The 23,119-nt window shown below is 39.3% G+C and overlaps 1 protein-coding gene across 1 annotated transcript in view; it reads right to left on the bottom strand.

Moving 5' to 3' along the window:
- Nucleotides 1–3,716: 3,716 nt before the first annotated feature.
- The window catches only part of INTS7 (integrator complex subunit 7), a 91,663-nt gene continuing 72,260 nt past the window's right edge, over nucleotides 3,717–23,119 (bottom strand). Inside the window, exons 14-20 of the mRNA XM_007096162.3 lie at nucleotides 22,444–22,638; nucleotides 21,842–21,945; nucleotides 20,726–20,794; nucleotides 13,282–13,414; nucleotides 9,551–9,649; nucleotides 8,084–8,269; nucleotides 3,717–4,992 (exon numbers count right to left, since the gene is read on the bottom strand). Of these exons, the coding sequence (XP_007096224.1) occupies nucleotides 4,705–4,992; nucleotides 8,084–8,269; nucleotides 9,551–9,649; nucleotides 13,282–13,414; nucleotides 20,726–20,794; nucleotides 21,842–21,945; nucleotides 22,444–22,638 (1,074 nt within the window). The 3' untranslated portion in view covers nucleotides 3,717–4,704. The remainder of the gene's footprint in view (nucleotides 4,993–8,083; nucleotides 8,270–9,550; nucleotides 9,650–13,281; nucleotides 13,415–20,725; nucleotides 20,795–21,841; nucleotides 21,946–22,443; nucleotides 22,639–23,119) is intronic.

The following is a 23,119-nucleotide window of genomic DNA, read 5'->3' as shown; positions in this document are numbered from 1 at the left end:
TTTTTAGTCTCCGTTTGCCAGCTAAGTACAAGACGAAAGCTAGCCCTTGTAGACAGGATCTGAGAGGAGAACAGTCCCTCAACTCGTTTCATCAAGTTTCAATCTTTAACCAAGCCTAAACAGAGGACAGTTATTGCACAACAAACTTGACTGGACATGACAGAATTGCTTTGGGGGAGATTAGCAAGGAAGCAGGAAGGGAAAAGATATAGACTGAAAAATGTTTTGTACCTGCAGTAGATTTGAAAAAAGTAAATTTACAACATTTAGCATTCTACATTAGAATGTGGAAATCAATGGCTCCAGGCCTTCATATATTAGTTAAGGAGAAAAACATGTCTCATTCTGTTTAAATCCCAACTGCAATTAAAAATTAAACTGCTCATAGAATGAATACGTTAGACCAGGAGATACTACGGGGTAATAATGGCCGAGGTGCACTCAAGCTAATAAAATACACAGCCCATACAGTTAAAGGTCTTTGTGTTCTTGAGCAAGAAGTGAAAAGGGAGACCATGACCTCTGGCTGTTGGGAGGAGATCTAAGCCCACTCACCAGACTTTTGGACCTCATACTTTGAATGTTGATGATTGACAAAGGCTAAATCCAAGGGTTAACTACAGAAAGAACAGGGCTGGGTGTCTGAGCAGCACAGTATTCCTAGGAGCAAAGCACACCCACAAACCCCGAGTACCTTCCTTGTCGTTTACAGTCTTCCATGTGAAACCTTCAGGACATCAAAAAATTCCAATGTAGACAGACCTCTTATCTAGAAATCTATTTAAGAGTTATCTAGGCCCTAAGGGAATAGAGAATTTTTTTTCTTCGCACTCTTGCACGGTCCCAATTCTGCAGGCAGTAGCCATGTGAGGCTCTTTAAATTTAACTGAACTAAAAGCAAATAAAAGATTCAGTCACAGTAGCCATATTTTAGATGTTCAATAACTACATATGGCTAGTGGCTATATTGGAAGGCCAGACTTAGAACATTTCCCTCATCACGGAACCTTCTATCCGACAAGCGCTCCGTATACGCTACATACCAAGTGGCAGGATCCTCTCACTCCCAATGCTGGCCATTGTTGGCACAGAAAGACCAAGGGACGAATCTAAGGATCCATGGCAAGGGAGTCTTACAAATACAACTCAAACTGGCATCTCTGGGACTCTCGTCTGGGCATCTTGGTTTCTTCTTCTAGGAACTATACCACAAGGTGAAAAGTCACTTAGTGCCTCTAGCTGCAAATTACCTGCCACCTTGGTTAGTCTGTGCTAGAAAGGTCATTATCACAAGACCTCTTAGGTCAAGCTGGAATATAACAGTACTTTAATTTCTAAATGGTCAATATACTATTGCTGTCACCATTGAAGACAATCAGCAGCTTTGGAAAGGATTTTCATGATCTTCTTCATACATGTCTTTAAATATTTTAATTAATAGGATTTATAGTATTGGTTGTAGACAGGAATTCCGTTTTGTTGAGGTCAACATTATTTTGTTATTACCCCACATACCCGAATTGAGAATGTGGGAAGATAAGCTTAAATGTGTATTTAGTAGCAGAGGAAGGTAACTTTTATTATGAATAAATAAAATGCTAAAAATAAGAATGGATCTTATGAAAGATCAAATACTGTGAAAAATAGTATTCGGGAGGGTATAATAATAGAAGTAACAATGCTAGTGAACCTGTATATCTGCTTACTATATGCTATAGGGTTGTTCTAATTGCTTTCCTATACTACGTCTATGTTAACTCACTTAATCCTCACACCTATCCCATGAAGCACTATTAAACTTCTCAATTTTAGGAGTAAGGAAACTGAGACAGAGAGATATCAAGTATCAAGTAGCCTGTGCAAGGTCACAAAGTTAGGTACGTAGGATTTGGACCCAGACGGTGTAGCTCCAAAGGCTGTGCTCCGACCCCCCAGGTTATAATGCAAAATGACTAAACACAGAAAAATCAGCCCTGTCTTCCCTAGAATCGATTGGCCAATACCCTTTTTTATCCGTATTTGTAAATTCACAGAACACGCTCACTTCACAATCAGTATACATGTATCTTTCGTTCCTTCATCTTTCTTTTTCATTTATAATTATAGTGTAGAAATTATAAACACAATTTCCCCTTACTTCAAATAATTGTTTAACAGTTGATGCCAGAAATGCAGTAGACATGGTACCAAACACAAAATCAGAATTCTAACCCTGGGTCTAACGGACACACTCAATTAAAATAGCCACCTTTTTTGCTTCAGAGTTATTTTCATACTTTGAACTATTTGGATTTGTTTTTATTAATAATTCCTACAGTGCACCAAATCAAAGAGTTTATAACTACAGCTATCAAAAGCTGGTCTTTTAAGAACATAAAATTTGGGGGGCATCTGGGTGGCTCAGTCGGTTGAGCGTCTGACTCCACCTCAGGTCATGATCTCATGGTTTTTGAGTTCGAGCCCCACGTCGGGCCTTGTGCTGATAGCTTGGAGCCTGGAGCTGCCTCGAATTCTGTGTCTCCCTCTCTCTCTGCCCCTCCCTTGTTCGTGTCCTGTCTCTCTCTCTCTCAAAAAAAAAAAAAACAATAAACAGTTTAAAAAAAAAAAAAAAGAACATAAAATTTGGGCAGGTCTCAAGGGAACTGGGGAGGGCTGGAGGCTTACAAGATTTGCCTCTTGAGAATTCTGCTTCAAAACAGTACCAGAAACCTGACAGCGACATTATAAAATTTCATTCTGAAAATAGACACTTAATTAAAAAAAAAAATTTCTCCCTAATTTAAGAGTCTTTTTTTTTTTTGGTCTTTTAGTCTTTCAGTCACCTGATAAAAACTCTAGATTGACTTGAAGAGATCCAGTCTAATTCAGTCATTTTAGAGACAAGGAAACTAGCCTAGAGAGATTGAGTAACTTGCCCAAGGTAACTCAGCTAATTCATCAGAGCTAAAAGGACAACCTGTGCTTGCTGAGTCAGCTCTTTCCACGCCTGGCAGGTCAAGGGGTCCGTAGCCTCCTCCACACCCCTCTGGCGGTTCTTCCTAAGGCCTGTGCCCTCAGATGCTATCACAACTGTGCACACCGTGCACTGTGTACAACGGGGCTGAACATAAAGGGATGCCATCCACAGTCAACACTGGAGATTCGTACGTTTTGCCATGATGTTCTGGCTGGCCAATGGCGAAGAGGGACAATAGCTCACCTGAGCCTGGCAATCTCAGAGGGACCCGAATCGCCAATCACTTCTCATCCCTGGAGGCAACATGACAAGGGAAAAAGAAATACCAACTCATTTTTTTTTTCTTTGAGCCAATGTTGACTTTAAAGGGAAAAAAAGTGCAAAACACAAACAAAGAAAATGGGAGATTTATTTAAAAAGGGAACCTCTATGAGGGTTGACGGGGGGGTGGGAGGGAGGGGAGGGTGGGTGATGGGTATTGAGGAGGGCACCTTTTGGGATGAGCACTGGGTGTTGTATGGAAACCAATTTGACAATAAACTTCATATATTGAAAAAAAAAAAAGAAAAAGAAAAAGAAATAAATAAAAAGGGAACCTCTAGGGAAGGTGCCCAGCTCCATCTCGGGAACTGCTTCCAGCCCAACTGCCCCACACACGTCATGAACATGCGCAACCCTACGATCCCTGATGTTTGGAAACCATGATCCCAAGCACTGAATGATCCCAAACCGAGAACGAACAGGTAAAATACATCCAGTATACTGTGTTAAGACAAGAAAGTTTATTATTATTATATTTTATATAATGGTTTTCAACCAGTATTGAGATAGAAAAAAAGGGATTTTCTGGCTAACCAGAAAATTTCTATTCCCTGAGCATCCCAACTAATTGAGGTTGTGCTATAGATTGTTCTTTCTAGACAATCAAGTCTAGCATTACATAACTTAAGAAACCAAACCAATCAAAAGATCTGCCCTCCTAATTTAAAAGATTAAGATATTACATGTGAGTGATTTTTTTCACTCTTGGAAATAATGTAAAAACTCTATAATATAAACAAATATTAGAAAACACAAATGATTACTTGCCAATCTTTGTAACTGTTAGCTGGTTTTGGGGGGGGGGTCAATTAAATACTAAAACAATAAATTAAGATTGCTTTAGCACAGAGAAATATAGGTGAATAGTTGAAATAATGTAGCAGGATGTTTCAATTCTGCTAGACTGCTTCCTCTCAAAATCCAGAAAACTGGATGTTTCAGGGGACACACTGAAGTCAGTCTAGGGGAGAACTCAGTTTCTACTCCCACAGACTCCTCCGTACCAACTAGTCAGCACTTCCCAATGCCTAGCTCAGAATGAGAGGTCTGTGCCAGGTAGTGAGTGATGTGTTTTGGTGGACAAATCAGTCAAATATATGAATTCAGTGATCCCAACACATGACTTTTCTTGAAAGAGAAAGAAAGGCTCAGCAACAGAAAAACAATGAAAATGTCAAACAGAAGATAAAGGACATGGTTTGAGAAGGAACAAGGGGAAAGCGTCTTTCTGGCTAGGAATCCAATTATTTCTCAAATTAAATTTTTAAAGAAAAACCAACTCTTTTTTTTCGCCAGAGTATGACATTATAGAAACCAATGAATAGATGGACTCCACATTCTTTTATATCTTAATCCATATGAAAAATCAAATTATTTTTGCCCATTTGATCAATTCCTGTAAAGTCTGTAGTGCATTCATCATGTGGCTAAAACCGTGAGTAGGCATTTCGTTGTTGCTGCTGTTGTAATGGTTGTTGGGCCTGCTGTTGTTGTAGGCGAATTTGCTGGGAATAAGGGTCTTCCAGGGATTTTACAAATATGGTAGTTCTGGGACCCGTCTTCCATACAATACCATTGGCATCTTTCACAGAAGATTCCACTGTAATGTTGTGTGTTCCAAGGATAGCAAAGTTCAACAGAAATTGAGTACTGAAGTAATCATTATGAGGTTCAACCCTCTGCTCCATCTCATTGGTCATATTGTCAATGGGTATCTGGAACGAAAAAATTGTTAAATAATAGTAATAGCTAATATGTACTGAGTGCTTACTGTGAGGTAGGCCCTGTACTAAGCGCTTACTTAATCCCTGCAAACAACCAAGAGGTGTAGGTACTATTATTATCCTTGTTTTACAGATAAAAACACTGAGGCAGAGAGGTTAAGTCATTTCTCCAAGGTCACACAGCTAATGAGTAGTGGAACTGGCATCTGAACCAAGGCAGGTGAACTCCAGAGCCTACACTCTCTATCACTAAGTGATACTACCTCCTCACTACCAGAACAAGCTCCCAGAGCCTGTCTCGACCCCTTCATATGCTGCCTTTCCTCCTTGTGAAGGAGCTCAGGACACGCCTCTTCAAAACAATGCTGCTTTGGCACATTGATTCTTTTCAACTAAAGGCACTTGCGAAACAGAGGATGTAGGAAGGGTCTCTGACCTTGCCATTTTTACCTAAAACAGGCCATAAAACCTCCCATGAGAAAGGTGCCTTCTCTGTACCAAGAGAAGGAGAACATCCTTATCACCAGAGACTGGGAATCAAGGTTGAAATGCACGGACTGCCGCCCCATCTCTCTCCCAGTCACTCCCCACCTCTTTACTGCCCATTTGTCTTAAGTCTCCACAAATTTACTGTTTCTTTGTCTAAAAGTTACATAAGCTTTCTGCTCTGGTCACTTCTCTGGGTTTCCATTGTCTGTGAAGACTCCCATGTATGTGTACAATTCTAACAGACTTGTATGCTTTTCTCCTGTTAATGTGCCTTAATGTTAGTTTAATCGTAGGCCCAGCCGGAGACCTTAAGAGGGTGGAAAAGAATATTCCCCTCTTACACTTGCTTACCCAACCCCAACTCTGATTCCCATCTTTCTTTAGTCTGTAAAGAGAAATTCTGAAGAAACAGGGTACAATCACCTGTTTCAGGGAGTTTAAAATCTAAGAGACTGAAAAAGAACATAACTCTAAGTAAATACAAGTTAGAGTTCCTCCTCCTAGCCAGTCTGATTTTGTATTACTTAATACAGTCAACCCTCCCTCTTTAAAACAAATTAACTTTATAACTTGTACAGTGCTCATTTAATAATCAGTGTCTTGTTCAGATGGGCAGCACAATATATTCTAAAACAGATTTATGGGCTTGTTCACTTATGTAGCTAGACACTCATGCCTTTGTCCTTCAAAGAACAGAGTAACACTTGCTGGTATACCCTGACCTGTACCTAAGATGAAGTATGTTAAGAGAGACACTTATTCTGAGAATGCATACACAGGTAACCTTAATGAATATTTGGCCAGATTGTTCTACATTTATGTGTGTGTTTCTGTTGTATAATTAATGATATAAATGTGCCCTGAAGCTTTGCGACTCAGGGAACAGGTTAATCTTTCCGTAACAGCAATGGAATGAAGTCACTGACCAATTCAAGATCTTAGATTTATAAGCCCGGTTTTGTTTGTTTGCACAACTTCTATAGGGGTTTTATGTCCCTAAACAACATGCCTACCAAACAAGAACTTCCTTAAAAGGACCAGAAATAGGCCAAGGCAACCTGATCGCTCTGAATGGATGATGCATTTCAAGTTGAGAACTCACTGCATGTAACACAACAGAGCAATCCTGTCCTATATAACTTATATCAGCTTCCGGGCATTAAGCAATGCCTCCAGAGGGAAGTCAATAAGCAGAAGACTGGTTTGAAGGTTTTTTTCTTAAGAGTGGAAATCATATACAAGGAACAATAAGAATCATCGTTACTGTTCTCTCAAACTCAAAGTGAGGAGACAGCTGTTGAAAGGGGTAAGTTAACTATGTAAATTCTCACTAGGATCTTCTGTGACAACAGGGATCACCCACGAACATAGCAGTTGTACTCCAAATACAGTAAATGATTTTTTTTTCATCATTCATCAAATATTTGCTACATAAGGCACCATGCTCCGTGTTGTGGGAGTCAGAGAGGAAGAGAAGAGAATAAAGGCTGAGCCATATCAGAGTGGGCAAAGAAGAAGGAGAAAGTTACCAAAGTAAAGAAAGTAAAAACGGCCTAAGCCACACCTTCTCTTGGGTTTTTAGCCTAAAACCACCAAAGAGAATAAAATGCTCTCTTTTTATATTTCTACTAATACTCCTTTCCTTGCTATGGAGCTCAGTTCAAGCGTGCCCACAATAAACCCGGATACAACCAATGTGGGCATCTGAACAACTCCGTCCCTACAACTGTGTACTTGTTCCCTTGTTCCATTTACTGTGAATAAACCATCAAGGAACCAGAAAGAGATGTCCATAGAAAGGAACACTCTGCATTTGGAATACTGGTATTCCACGGTACTCAGCATCCCGGTCTCAGCTAACAAAGCAAGCATGATTTTTGGTTACCTACCTCGTGATTTCTCAAAGCAGCCAATTCCTAGGGTTACACCCTTGAGGAAAGATTTTACTTTATCTGACCATGCCTGTCAATGTTGTATAGCCTTTTTGGGGGAAAATGCTACAATTCCCTTAAAATAGAGAAAAATAATTCGATGTGTGCTTTTTGGGGGAAAGGGAGCACTTATTCCCTCAGTCCTGAGGTTTCCCTCCATGTGGAGGGACTTTTCATTAGATAGGCAGTACTGGTCTCCAGGGAAGGAGGTAAATCCTACTGATGGGGAGTTTCTGGGTAGGAACTGAGCACGGGGAGCTAAGATCTTCTCTTTGCCTTCTCTGGGACTCAGGGCGCTCCTTCCTACCATCAGTTTTACAGGGGCAGGCTCTTGTGTGTGCGGGCTGAGGCTGGTGGGAAAATTCAGTGGTACAAAGCTAGAAGTCCCTGTTGCCAGATACCTGAGCGGGGTTTCCCGACAGCTATAATAATAAAACTCGTATCTGATTACTGTCTGCCTGGATGTTTCTCCATCAGCTGGCTCAGGCAGGGAAAAGAGAAGGGCTGTTCACGAGCCCCCTCAAGCCTGAGAACATACTTTTAACTTGTGTCCGTATCTCATCTGTTAGGAGGTGTAACTGCAGTCTGCTTAGCACTAGAAAACTTCCATTAATGTAAGTTGATAAAATCCACATCATAACTCTGCCTCTTTTCTAAATTACCTTGTAGTCTTGTCCAGATTTACTCTGTAGTGTAGAAGAAACATTCAGACAGACGGACTGAATTTTGCGGAAGAGTCCTGGTTTTGATCCATGTTGAACCACTCCCTCTACCTTTAGTGCCAGCTGCTGGTTATTCTGGACCGCGATGGGCTCTGCAGGGTTCCGGGGGGACGGCGACAGAGCAAGCTAGAATACCAACATTAAAATAAATGCTAACAAGCAAGAGCAAGCTCTCTCCTGACAGACAAGTTTGTGCTAATTATTATTTACAGGTTACAACGTTACACATACAACTAACGACCTGGCTATGCCAGGACAAGCAGGCAGATGTACCTTTAAGGTCAAGGGTTCCTTCTCCTAATGCTTCCTTTTAAATACCACTGTGTTTTCTACGTCAAACCCCAGTTCTGTGTGAGGGTAAAAGAGGATTAGAAAAAAGTGAAGGCACTATTCTTGCCCATTTCTGTGGTGGGGCCTTTCTTTGACAAGGAACCAATTCCAGTACAGAAATGCATCATGTAAATTTTCATATCTAGAGGCTGTCCTCTGGTCTTTCGTAATTTTAAATACACTAAATTCAAAGGCAAACGTACTTAATATTCTAGGATTACACATAAAATCAAGTCACAATGGTATAAAAGTCAATTTCAAACCTCTCATTAGAGTAGTTTTTTATTTAAAAACATATTTAAAATCCCCAATACACTTAAACTACCGAAAGCCCAAATTCTGCTAAATGAAGAGATGGAAGAAATTGGGTCTTTCTGATAATGTTGAGCATTGCCTCAATCAACCCTGCACACATCTTACCTAAGGTAATCAATTTTCCTTATTATTCACGTCATTCTGAAATGCAACCCAAAACATTCGAATGGATATGCAAAGTGCACGGAAGACATTTACTGCCAGGGATAACCTAGAAAACCTCTTGCGGGTGACAGTTTTCCTCCTTTCCCAAAAATTCCATTCTCTGAATCAAAAATACATTTTTGAATGTTGAGTGGCTTACATATTTTCAAATACTAGCTCTTCTCATTGGCCAGCTCCTCAAAATTGGATATTCACAGACAAAAGTGCCCTGGAGGTAGGACTGGTGATGTTTTTATTGGACCTGATTTATTCTGGGTCTGGAAAGTCCAATCACACACGGACTCAGCTCAAGATCCTTGTAGGTGACTATCATGAAACCTCTCAAATTATTCTTGGAGACAAGGGACAGAGCTCCAGGTACCCAAACACCCGTCTCACTGCATCTGGCACTGACAGGTCACAAGGGAGAGGGTTTAATCCCCAAATCCCGTTCCTTTCAGCAAACCACTCAGTAAAGGGAGAAGAAATTCACAACTAAAGGCTGTAAGTTTCATCAAAACCAAAGGTAAGATCCTGAAGCAGAGCTCTATCCCACATATTCTTCAAAAGGTAACTGGGTTTTTAATCAGTATTAACCTCTATTCTTGCTATTATTACCTTGATGCTGGTAGACTGCAGTTTCTGGAAAAAATATCTCTGAAATGAAAGAGGAACTTTCAGCAAGGAAATGATGGCATTGCAGAGGCATGCTGTATGCTGGGGGGAAGAAAAGAAACTAAGTCAAATAAAAATAAATTTCCAAATTTCATCAACAAATGGTACTTTAAGGAAGAAGTTTAAAAAGTAGAAATGGTTGGGGCACCTGGGTGGCTCAGTTGGTTAAGCGTCTGACTTTGGCTCAGGTCATGATCTCGCAATCTGTGAGTTCAAGCCCCACGTCGGGCTCTGTGCTGACAGCTCAGAGCCTGGAGCCTGCTTCCGATTCTGTGTTTCCCTCTCTCTCTCTCTCTGCCCCTCCCCCACTCATGCTCTGTCTCTTTCCATCTCTCAAAAATGAATAAACGTTAAAAAAAATTTTTTTTTAAAGTACAAATGGTCCTATGATTATTGCAAAGGTACATACCTATCAGGAAATAGGCATAACACCCAAATGTTTGCCAAATCTCTCATGTCAAGGAATACAATTGCAGATTTTTACTTTACTTTGAAGTATATTCGATAAAATAAAAAGTAAATGTAGAAGAAAATCCTCAAGGCAAAATAACGCACAAACTTTGCATTTCCATAACACTTAGAACTATTAGATATATTATTATATAATGATTTTAGTTACTACAACATAGAGTAACTATTGTATGTTAAAGTAGGATAAAGAAAATATGGTAAAGAAGCCAGAGCAGTATATCGATGACCGAGGCCAGACACCAAATCCCACGAACCCTGACGTCCTCATTCTTCCATCCCATCTCCATCTCCATCTCCACATGGTGGCTTCCCTGCCCCTATAGCCCCAGAGTGAGCAATGGGGGAAACTTACTGGAATTCAGATGAAGAATGACAATACAGTCCAACTCTATGGAATTCTGAAATTTTAATAGAATACTTTATTTCAAATATCTATTTCACAAATTTAACTGAGTTTTGAAAATCCCAGCATAGCTGAAGAGAATCACTACAATGAATCCTTTGAGTCTTAGTAAGAGGAGCCACACAACTAGAACTTAAAAGAGTTCTGAGATATTATATGTATGTATGTATGTATGTATTTAAAACCACTTTATTGAGGTATGACCGACATACAAAAAACTGTACGTATTTAATGTATCCAACTTGGTGAGTTTGGAGATGAACATACAACTGTGACACCGTCAAAGATACTGCAAAGATCACCCAGTCTAATCCTCAATTCTGCTGATAACACAGGTCACCCAGACAGGTAATGGGACAAGCTGGGACTAGAACCTGGGTTGCTTGACTCTTAGTTCAGTGATGTTTTCTATTTCACCAATGGTTTGCAAACTTAAGAGAAAAAAAAAAATTACAGCACCATCAGAACACTTGTAACTTGAGGTGACCTAGAACTGCTCCTGTTGGTGTACCCTCCCCTCCCCTCCTCAGTCTACTTCCCCACCAATGGCCTGAAGCTGCAAGCCACTCTACTGTGCTGTCTGCCCTTCTGAGCTGCTGATTCTAAGCACAGTGCCGCCTAGTTGCCTATGTTTGTGAACAATTTTAAACAGCTGGGCATTAAGGCTCTAGGCCAGAAGAATCCACTCCTTATTGGTTTCAGGCTGTTGAACATTTCGTGCCCAAGAGACTCCTAATACAAATGCCAGGTCTATTACTTGAGAAAACCACAACACAGATTCAAACACATTGGGTCTATTTCTTCAGGTTTAACTGCTAAGGCAACATTATTCACCTTCCTGCAACGAGGAATCTGGGAAGCACTTGCAGGGACATCCTACTGGTGGTGGAAGTCTGATGCCAACAGTATTTTAGGAGAGAAACCTCTTTAAAGGCTGGACTTAGGGGACCCAAGTGCCCTCAGGCTGTTCTGGGGCAAAAAGGCACCATTCTCTCTTTTAAAAGAATGGAGGCAGATTTTGCAATTCCCCATATGGAGAGTGTAGAGTGCCTCTGAGGCCGATGGCCCCTTGGGCACATGTGCATAGGTGTGTTAGGAGCAGATTACCATTATAGTTAACAGTCTGGAAATATGGAGGCACGTAGTGTAGTTAGTAAGCCAGAAGGAGGACTAGCATAGCACCAACACGCTCTTCTTTGTTGAGTCTGATACTTTACAGCCTTTGTATTTTTTTTAAAGTTTATTTGAGAGAGAGAGAGAGAGAGAGAGAGGGCATGTGCAAGAGTAGGGGGAGGGGCAGAGAGAGAATCCCAAGCTGTGGGGCTTGAACACACGAACCGTGAGAGCATGACCCAAGCTGAAACCAAGAGTAGGATGCTCAACCGAATGAACCACCCAGGTGCCCCCAGCCTTTATATTTTTTGACATCTAATCAATGTCTTGCATGGATGTGTGTATTTCCTTCAAAGAGAATCTTTACTCTGTCCCTTAGCAACCAAGTCTCTGTCAAACAACCACCCAGGTCAATTCAACTCAGCAAATACGTATTGACGATCTTATGTCAGGGAATGTATCTGTCCTGAAAATCTAATCTAACTCTTCAACAACATACCTTACCAATTTCTTCTTAAACACCTGATAACGGGTGAGAGTACAGAGCGAGAAGAGCGGGAGCCAGAAAAGAGCTACAGGGAATGTCAGCATCTAATGGGTAGCCAAGGCAAGGGAAACTCTCCAAGGTATAAGGTCACAGATGGGGTGTTATGGGCTGAATGTGTGACTTCCCCAAACTCCTGCATTGAAGCCCTATCTCCCAATATGTTGGTAATTGGAGACATGGCTTTTGGGAGGGTATGAGGGTTGGATGAGGTCATGAGGATGGGGCCCCATGATGCGATTAGTGTCCTTACAAGAAAAAAAGAGACCAGAGCTCCCTTTCTCTTCCACGTGTGAGGGCACAGTGAGAAGGTGGCTGTCCACAAGCCAGCAAGAGGGTTGTCACCAGGAACCAAACTGGCTGCCACCTTTGTTCTGGACTTTCCAGCCCCTACAACCATGAGAGAGAAGTGCCTGTTGTTTAAGCCAGCCTGTCTACAGGTATTTTGATACGGGAGCCTGAGCTGACTAAGACACTTGGGGAATGGCCAGACAGGGAGGAGAAAATCTGGGTGAAGGTGTGTCAGTCTGTCCTGTGATGGAGGAAACTGAAGGAAGAGGAAGAGCTGAACAGGGCCAAAGGCAATAGATTCAGCAGGCTAAAAGGACATCAGTGGCATCATCTGGCAGGAAGTGATTCACTGCCTTGTAGATGACGAGCACAGTTCTGTTTCAATTGGCCAGTGGTTCTCAACCCTGGTGGCAGGACAGAATCAATCACCTGGGAGCTTTTTATAAATACTAATGCCTGGGCCTCAACTGCAGAGATTCAAAGTTACTTGGTCTGGAGTGGGGCCTGGGTAGTGATTTATTTTTTTAAAAAAACTCCCAAAGCGATTCTAACGTGTAGCCAGGGTTGAGAACTATTGCAACTTCAGTTCAATTGTTAAAAGGAAAAAAAAAGTGCATTCTGGTAGAGCAGATTTGGCACATTAACGTAACTCTATAGCAGTGAGAGATGTGCTAAGTGCTCCATGGATTAGCTCATTTCATCCTCACAGCAATTATTAACCCTTACAAAATAGGCACACAGCAGAAAACAGGCAGAGAGGGGAATTCGATGAATTCACATGGTTAGTAAGTGTTGGATAAAAACCCACTTCTATCTATGTAATGAAAACTCAATAAAACAAATGTCACTTGCCATGTAAGAAACAGGGGTATATTTCCGATTGAGTGATTCCACTTCCTCCAAGACATGATTATACACAGACATCATTCTCCTCTCATATTCACTGTCAGCATGGGCCGCTCCAGTAGATCCATATTCCTGGAAACTGAGGTCAAATCAGTATCAATTAATCAACCAAAATAGTCACTACTTCAATGTCTACATGTGTCAGGCACTTTGCACATGTTCTCATTTAATTTGTAAAATAACGACGTAGGCACGGTTGTTCCATTTTACAGGTGGGGGGAAACTGAGGCTTGGAGAGGTTAAGTAATAAGCCTGGAATTCAAACCCAGACCTGACTTCAAATTCTCTAAGTCTAATCACTTTGGTGTTAGGTAGTAGAAAAATGTTTAAACCCTGTCTGTGCCATGAGGGGAAGGAGACCTAAGACATTTGAAAAGGTAATTATCCATAAGTGCCAAATAACCAGTGAGGATCTATAAATAACAGATCAGCACATGGAGGGAGGGGAGGAATGCCACAGAAGAGACAGGTCCTGAGCAAATTAGCGGGCTAGCAGGATGGAGATGTGGAGAGGTGGAAGTGTGGAGGGCATTTGTGGCTGTGGAAACGGCATGGATCCACAGCATGGATGTGAAAGGCACAGGCATGTTCAGGGGAGAGCTAGTATATAGAGCATGCTGGAAAGTTTTACCGAGATTCCTTCTTTCTTCCTCTACTGCCTCAGACCTAAAAGTGTTTTTGAAAGTCTTCCTAAGTGAAAAAAGAAAGCAAACCTTTTGTATTCCAACTAAACTTCAAGGCGGTTATTTGAAAATGCAACATAGGTAATTCGGCCACACTGGGCATAACTGTTATTATTTCCTTATTATCCTTTTTAAAAAATGTTTATTTGTTTAGAGAGAAAGTGTGAACATGCAAGTGAGCAGGGGAGGGGCAGAGACAGAGAGAGGTAGAGAATCCCAAGCAGGCTCCACGCTGTCAGCACAGAGCCCAACGTGGGACTCAATGTCACAAACCATGAGATCATGACCTGAGCCAAAACTAAGAGTCAGACACTCAACTCACGGAGCCACCCAGGCGCCCCTCTCTTATTATCCTCTTAACATCAAGTGGTGTGTTAAAGGCATAACTAAAGCACTTCCCTTAGGTACTTTAGACAGGTTATTTCAGTTAACCACCACAACCACTCTAGGAGACAGGCATCACAAGTTACCTATAGTTCATGCATATGCGGCTCAATGTGATGAAATCACATGCACATATTTATACAGCTAGGAGTGAATGACAAGGGATTCATGTTTGTATTGGCCTGGCTCCAAAGCTTTGTTTCCTGCTCTGTACTATATCTTAAGTTCCAATAAGACAAGAACTGAACCTCATTTATAGGACTCTAAGGAAAACTATACACAAAAAGCATAAAGAAACTAAAGTCTTTTACGGAGTTACCTGCTACCAAAAGGGTCTAAATTCAGAATATACTGCTCTACCTCCTACTAAAGCATTCATTTACTTAAGAAATGAACTTCATTAAGATGTAAGTTGAAGGACCTTGGTACCTTTGTCAAAAATCAAATGATTACATATGTGAGTGGTCTCTCCATTCTACCATCAAACAAATATCATATAGTCTTAATTACTATAGCTTCATAGTAAGACTTGAAATGTTTATTAAGCTCTCCGCTTCAGCTTTTCTCCTTTATTATGCAATATGGTAAATTACACCGTTTGGTCTTCTATTGTTAACCTGGTATTCCTGGGATAAAACCTACTTAGTTCTGATGCATTATCTTTTGGATATTGCTGGATTCAATCTGCACATGTCTTGTTAAAAGTTTTTGTGTCTGTGTTCATGAAAACTGTTATTCCCTTATTATGGCTTTTAATAGCTATAGGACTTGGTCTGGTGTTTTTGATTTCTGGTATCGGTAATTTGTGTTCCTTTACCACTCAGACTAACTGGTTTTATCAGTTTCATTGTCTTTTCAAAGAGCCAGCTTTTGGTTTCATTGATTTTCTCCACTATTTATTTCTAATTCATTTATCAGTGCTCATATTTTTGTTACTTCTTTCCTTCAAATTATTTTGAGTTTAATTTGCTTTCTTTTTGTAGCATCAGATAAGGTAGAAACTTAGATCACTGATTCTAAACTTTTTATGTTATACAAAAACATTTAAAGCTGTCAATTTCCCTCTAGGCTCTGCATTCGCTGCATCCCACAAGTTTTGATATGTGTTCTCATTTTCATCCTGTTTTAACATATTTTCTAATTTTTCTTCTGATTTCTTGACCAGTTAGGTTATTCAGAAGTCTTATTTAATATTTAAATGTGTGGGGATTTTCCGGAGATCGTTTTTGTTAGTCAATTCTAACTTAATTGTCAGATACCATATTCTGTATGATTTCAACGCTTTTAAAAGTTCATTGAGATTTGTTTTCTAGCCCAGTGTATGGTTTATCTCATTAAATGTTCCAAATGCACTTGAAAAGAACATATACGCTGCTTTTGGTACATGTCAATTAGGTCAAGATGATTGATAGAGTTGTTCAAGTCTTCTACATCCTAAGAAATTTTCTGACAAGCTGTTCTTTACTCACAGAGGAAGTGTTGAAAACTTGATAATTGTGGATTTATTTCTCCTTTCAGTTCTGCCAGTTTTTGCTTCATGTTTCTTTGTACATATTTAGAACTATGTCTTCTTGATGGATGGAATCCTTTATTATGATGAAATGTACCTTGTACTGAGGTCTATTTTGTATGATATTAATATGGTCACTTCAGCTTTTAGAGTTTCAGGATATATACTTTTCTGTCCTTATGTTTACTTTTATCTGTGTCTTTATAATGGGTTACTTGTGGTGAGCAGACAGTTGGGTTTGCTTTTGTATTCAGTAGGGTAATCTCTGATTTTATTTAGAGTAAGACTACATTTACTGTAATAACTGGTATGATTGGGTTTATGGCTACCATCTTGTAATTTGTTTTCTACTTTTCCATCTGTTCACGGTTTCTTTTTATCCTGTCTTCCCCATCTTCTTTTGGATTAACTGGGTTTGTTTCTGTTGTTGTTTTTAGTATTTCATTTTACCTCATCTCCTGGCTTGTTTTATTTTTTAGTGGTTGCTCTAGAGTTTATTCGTCCTTAGTTTATCACAAGTTATCTTCAAATAATTTTCTATATGCTACTTCATGTAAAACATAAAAATCATACAGCAATCCCCTCCCTGTCATGTCTTATTTCCTACATTTTACTTCCACATGTTATAAACTCCCATAGTTATTATTGTTTTGAATGATCAACACTTTAAAAAAATGAAAGAAGTCTTTTATATTTAGTGACATATTTACCATTTCCAGTGCCCTTCACTCTGTTTTGTGGCTCTAAGTTTACAGTGGAAATGGTTTCACTTCAGCCTGAAGAACTTAACATTTCTAGTAGTGCACATCTGGTGGTAACAAGTTTTCTCAGATTTTGTCTGAAAAGGCCTTTATTTAGTCTTAATTACTGAAGGGTAATTTTTACTGAATATAGAATACTGGGTTACCTTTTTCACTTTCATAACTTTAACGATGTTCTAATTGTCTTCTGGCTTGCATTATTTCTGATGAGAAATCAGTGGATTTCTGATCTTTCTTCCCTTCTATGCACTCCCTTTCTCCATTTAAATTTTTTCTCTTCATCATTGGTTTTCAGCAATTTGATTACAATGTATGGCTTGTTATGGTTTTCTTTGTTTACCTTACTTGTGGTTTGTTAAGCTTCTTGAATCTGTGGGTTTACATTTTTAATTAAACATTTAAAAACTTCAGCCATTTAAATATTTCCCTTTCCTTCATTCCCCTCTTTCTAGGATTTGTGGTTACATGTATATATTAGTACAAATGATACTGTTCCACAGGCTAGTTTTGACTCTGTTGTTTTTCAGGCTGTTTCTTATTTCACTGTCCGGTCTGGGTAGTTTTTATTGTTATGTCTTCCAAGTTCACTGAACTTTTCTCTTGCAATATCGAATGTACCATTAAACCTAACCCAAAGTTGAATTCTATATCCATCAAAATTATCTTTCAAAAATAAAGGCAAAATCAAGATACTGTATTTTTTAGCTCTAGAAATTCCATTTGGTCCTTTTTACATCTTTAATTTTTCTCCTAATTATGTTATCTTTTACCTTTAAATCTCTGAAAATATTAGTAATAGCTATTCTAGAGTCCAACTCTGTAAATTCCATCATCTGTCATTTGTTGAGTCTTTTTCCTAAATGACTTAATTTTCTCCTGGTTATGTCACATTTTCCTGCTTCCTCTCATGTCTAATAATTCTTGATCTGATGCTACAAGTGTGGATTTTATACTGTTGAACTTTTTATTTTATTGTCTTTAGAGAATGTTAATTTTGTTTTGGTAGACAGTCAAGTTACTTGTATATAATCCTGATTCATTTAAAGCTTATCTGAAAGACTGCTCTAGACTTAGTTTAGCCCCACTGCTAAGGTGGTGTGACCCTTCTGGTGTTTCTTCTGAATGCTCTCAGTGTTCAATAAGGTCTCTCCATTTGGCTAGGTGGAACTCAAAACATTTCTCAGACATGTGTGAACTCTAGGAATTGTTCAGCTTATAACTTCTGGTCATCATTCTTCCCCCAGTAGTTGTTTTTTGCCTGGCCTTGTGCAGTTTCCCTTACATATGTGTATCTTAGTACACATATGCTAATCTTCAGCCAAAGAATCACAGCCTATGAAATTTCTGGAGCTCTTTCCCTGGAAAGCTGCTTTCTCTCCCCTGTATTCTGTCCTGCAAGTTCTAGCTTCTTCTGGTTCCCTGAGCCCTGATTCCTATCTCTTCAACTAAGCAAGACCACTGTGTTCTGCTGAGTGCTTCCAGGGAAAAGAAAGGAAAGACTATGGTAGGGTTTACCTTATTTGTGTCCCTTCACCAAGGGATGACATTCTTGAATTTCCTATTGTCCAATGTCTGTAAACAGTTAACTGTTTACAGTTTTACATAAAACTTTTATGTTTTATCCAGGTTTTAGTTGTTCGCAGTAAAAGGAAAAGTCCAGTCTATTTATTCTGTCATAGCCAGGAACTGTTCGCTTATCTTTTAGGCAGTAACATAAAGATTAAGTGCAAAGGACTTATTACAAATAAAAAGTCAGAATAGAAAAATGCAATGAACCACCATCTCAAAATATTTCTTCTTGATAATTCTAAAAAGTTGGAATGAGGTAGACAATTCATAATTATAAACATCTACCCTGTCATAATCCATATTTACTGTTATTGGTTCAGGCACTATATTAGGTGCTAGAGATACAAAGCTGAATAGTAAGACAAGATGCCTTCTTCCAAAAAAGCTTCTAGGCTATGAAAAAGATAGACACATTTTTGTAAAAACTACAGTGAAATACCAATGTTATGCCTCCTTTTCTTGAGTTTTTTTAAAATTAACCTTAAAGTTTATATCCAAGTGAGTTAGCATGTAGGGCAATAATGATTTCAAGAGTAGATTCCAATGATTCATCCCCTATGTATAACACCCAGTGCTCATCCCAACAAGGGTCTTCCTTAATGTCCCTTGCCCCATTTAGCCCATTCCCCCACTCACAACTCCTCTGGCAACCCTCAGTTTGCTCTCCATATTTAAGAGTCTCTTCTGTTTTGTTCCCCCCCCCCCTTTTTATATTATTTTTGCTTCCTTTCCTTATTTTCATCTGTTTTGTATCTTAAATTCCACATATCAATGAAGTCATATGATATCTGTCTTTCTCTAATTTTGCTTAGGATAATACCTTCTAGTTCCATCCACGTAGTTGCAAATGGTAAGATTCATTCTTTTTGATTGTCGAGTAATACTCCATTGTATATATATACCATACCTTCTTTACCTATTCATCAGTCGATGGGCATTTGGGCTTTTTCCATACTTTGGCTATTGTCGATAGTGCTGTTATGAACATTAGGGTGCATGTGTCCCTTCAAAACAGCACACCTGTATCCCTTGGATAAATACCTAGTAGAGCAATTGCTGGTAACAGGGTAGTTCTATTTTTAATTTTTTGAGGAACCTCCATACTGATTTCCAGAGTGGCTGTGCCAGTTTGCATTCCCACCAGCAGTGCAAAAGAGGTCCTCTTGAGGTTCTTTTTTAGCTGCAAGTCCTTCTTTACTTGGAAGGCACAGAATATATAATATCGAGAACAGAAGTTTTAGGAGGAAGCCACTCTTAGCAGTTGTATACTATTGAGAATGAAACCCAAAGAACCCTACTTCAAGGTACAAGCTTTCTTTTCCAACTTTTCCCTGCTATGAAGGGCAGAGGCTAGGAGAACTGGTTTGGAGAGTGAGAGGGGGCGGAGAAGAGTGAGAAAGAGAGTAGCAGCATGAGTAAGCTGGCTGGATAACTCCCTTCACCCCATCCCTGCTGACAGTGCACTCAATCTCTGTTAAAAAGTCAATCAAGAGAAAAACATGCCTATCATACCAGTCAACAGTACAACGATATCTGGGTGCTAAGAGGTAAAATGAGTATGGCACAATAAAAAATGGTGTGATGTGAGTCTTGAATCAGCAATTAATTGGCAAAGACTCTGTAAAGTACATGAAAGTGTAAGCACACTTTGAAACTTAAAAGGAAGGGGTTTGTTTTTTTAAAAACAAGCACTGCAGGTCTGAAGGGAAAATGAACACTGGTGAGAACAGGATAAAAGGAAAAATAAGCAAATATTAGTATGTTATGAAAATATTAAAATGGATCAGATGAATGGGGAAAAAGATAGCCAAGCGGCCTAGTCTAGGAGTAGGCAGAATTTTAAGACAGAAGCAAGGACTTTGCTATTGTCCGGAAAGGAAATGGTGAGTGAATGCTTCAGGGTAGAGAAATTTTACCCTGCTTTGTTGATTGTATTCTTTGAGAAAGCTGATCCTGGAATCACAGGCCTTATTAGATTGGAAATTACAGACACCTGAAAATGCACATTCCAAAACAGAATAGTATAATGGGAAAAAAAACAAAAAAACAAACAAAAAAACCAGTGGAACATTCCTGAATAATTAGTTAATGGAAGAGGAGAGAAGAATATTAATGAAGCAAAAATAGGAATATCTTTTTGTTTAGGAAACCAAAGAATAAAAATGTCAAGCTTAATTATATTATTAACCCAGTTTTCCATACCAAAATTTAGTTACAGTATACAAGAAGAAAATATTCAAATTTCAAAGAATTTCTTCTTAGTTATTTTTCCAGGTCAGTGTTTTAAAAATAGGAGGCAGGAGGTAAATAAACAATGGAGTCGGAAAATCCATGTTTTGTCAGTAGCTGTGACCTCAGGTAAATACTGGAGAAGTCCCTGTTCTTTGTTCTTCTGTAAAACCTCTTCCAAAACACTGTTGTGATGACTAGGTAAGATAACATATTTGAAAATGCACTTCAATGTAAACTATTATTAGAAATACCTTGCTGATTCTGGGTCCAAAATGAGGGCTTCTATTGCATGAGATATCAATAAACAGCTCTGCTGCTGTCTGGATGGACGTTAAGGTTATACATGAAAAGAGAGAAATCCACATAGACTTTATATTCTCTGAAGTTCAAGTCGAGATGAGGACCACATTTTAAGTGAGGCAACAATAATGTTATCAAATCAAATAGTTTGGGACTCTATTTTTTCCCCCTTTTATTGTTTATAATAGTGACTCTCACATTCTGTTCCAGGAAGAGTACTTCAGAGGCCGCCTAATGTGGGGTTGGGGTAGGGGGTGGGAACCAAGCAACAGGCCCTGTGATTCAATCACAGAAATGGTTTTCTTCTGCTTAGATGTAGAAGTTTCACTGATAAAAGTTAAAAACAGCAACAACCAAAATGGTCTCTAGATACCCCAGAGGTTCCTAAGCTGGGGCTCAAGGGATCTGTTAACCCTACTGCAACTTTACAAATCTGCTGGGGGGTGTGCATAAATGCATTCTGGAGAGGAGAGGGTCCACAGCATTCATAAGGTTTTTACTTAGAAACCCAAAAGGCCCAGAACTACTGGTTTATAGGCCCTACAACTTAAAATCAATTTATCTCTGCCCTCCTTTCAAAAAGGGTTTGAGGCTGCTAATAAGAAAATAGGGAAAACCCAAGGAAGGCTTAGGGAACAAAAGGGACAATGAAGATTATGGAATAATAGATCATTAGTAAAGGTGATGGGAACCAGGGTTGTTCACCATGAAGAAAACAGAAGTGATGCAAAAGAGAAAATGGTTTTCTGGTGGGAAAATGTGTTACGTTTTCCGCTGCAGCTCAAGTGAGCACCAAGTATGTGACACTGGGGGACCCGGGTTTTGGATGCTCTTCTTAGCGGTGGAGAAAGGCCACCACTGAGTCACTATTAATTTTTAAAGCCTGGCTGAAGTTAAAAAGTACAACTGTACTGCTCATACTAGATTTCAAAAGAGAAGTTATTAATTATAATAAATTTGTAGGCTTATCTACTATATATTTTTTAGTCAAGCACATCTGAAGCATTAACTCTACATTTAAAAGAATACTTCCAGAGAACAAGAAATAACAAGGTGGTTTAGGATATAGTTCCACATTCCTCAAAGTTGCTGAATCAGCATCAAAAGATGCCTGATAAAGATCCCCATATCGGGAAGCAAGGCTTCGGAATTCTTCCATGGACTGTTTCATCTGAAAAGAAGGAAAAGTATCCATTACCAGAAACAAACATGCTATCATTATTGTATAATAACAGACCACAAAAAAAAAAAAAAAAACAACAAAACCTCCTCAAACAAACAAATCCAAAAGTAGTTCAACTCTTTTCATTTCCATTCCATTCATTCTTACAAACGTTGTTAAATAAAATTAACAAAGATGGTAAACGTTCAAGGAAGTATAATAATACATATAATACACAGAAACAAAAAACATTGCTTTTTTAGCTTCCAGTTCCACTAAAACAATTTATACAGTTATAAACATGCAGCACCTACTGAGACATCTTCAATCATTTTGCCACTAAAAAAATGTCAGCCTATTTTGGGCAAGACAGATGAGTTAATAAGCATTTGATAGTTAATGTCTTTTAGTCAAACCGCTGATTTCAGAATTTTTCATCTCACAACTAACCTCAAAAACCTCTAAAGTATAAATAAACACTGCACTGAAAATAAAGTTAAGACACACCTGATTGGAGATGCGACCACACCTCTGAAGGTCATTCCCTAAGGTCATGGCAATGGTTGTGGCAATTGCAGGTGGAGGGCTTGTCTTTAGGCTATTGCAAGTACAGATAAGTTGAGAGAAGGCTTGTAGAAGGTCAATCCTGAGTTTTACAAATTCACACTGAAAACTTAAAGGATTCAGTGGTGTACTGGCAGCCTGGGGGGAAAAAGATATATAAGACAAAATAAACATAAGAGCAAGATGGGGCCAGACAAAAAGTATTCGGCACCGTTTGTGCATAAGAGCAGGAGCTCTAACACTGATGGATAAACAAACACCTACATTATAAGAGGAATGATGTAATATTAGAAAGAAAAACTTAGCATACTTAGCATCAGCTCTGAAAAACTGTATGTTTCATCAGCATTCAGGTTCCTTACTTCCTACATTCACAGTCTCTACAGCATGTGGGTTGGTTCGATCATGACCGGTAGGTTATCATTTGAGGGACACTTCAAGGACATTATCATTCTTCCAAAACCCCCTTATCACCACCTTACTTTCTTTTAAAAGAAAAATTTTTTTTAGGGGCGCCTGGGTGGCTCAGTCGGTTGGGCGTCCGACTTCGGCTCAGGTCATGATCTCGTGGTCCGTGGGTTCGAGCCCCATGTCGGGCTCTGTGCTGACAGCTCAGAGC

Source organism: Panthera tigris, chromosome F3 (assembly GCF_018350195.1).
Source record: "Panthera tigris isolate Pti1 chromosome F3, P.tigris_Pti1_mat1.1, whole genome shotgun sequence".
In the NCBI taxonomy this organism is placed as follows: Eukaryota; Metazoa; Chordata; class Mammalia; order Carnivora; family Felidae; genus Panthera; species Panthera tigris.
This window is presented reverse-complemented; position numbering and strand designations above follow the sequence as displayed.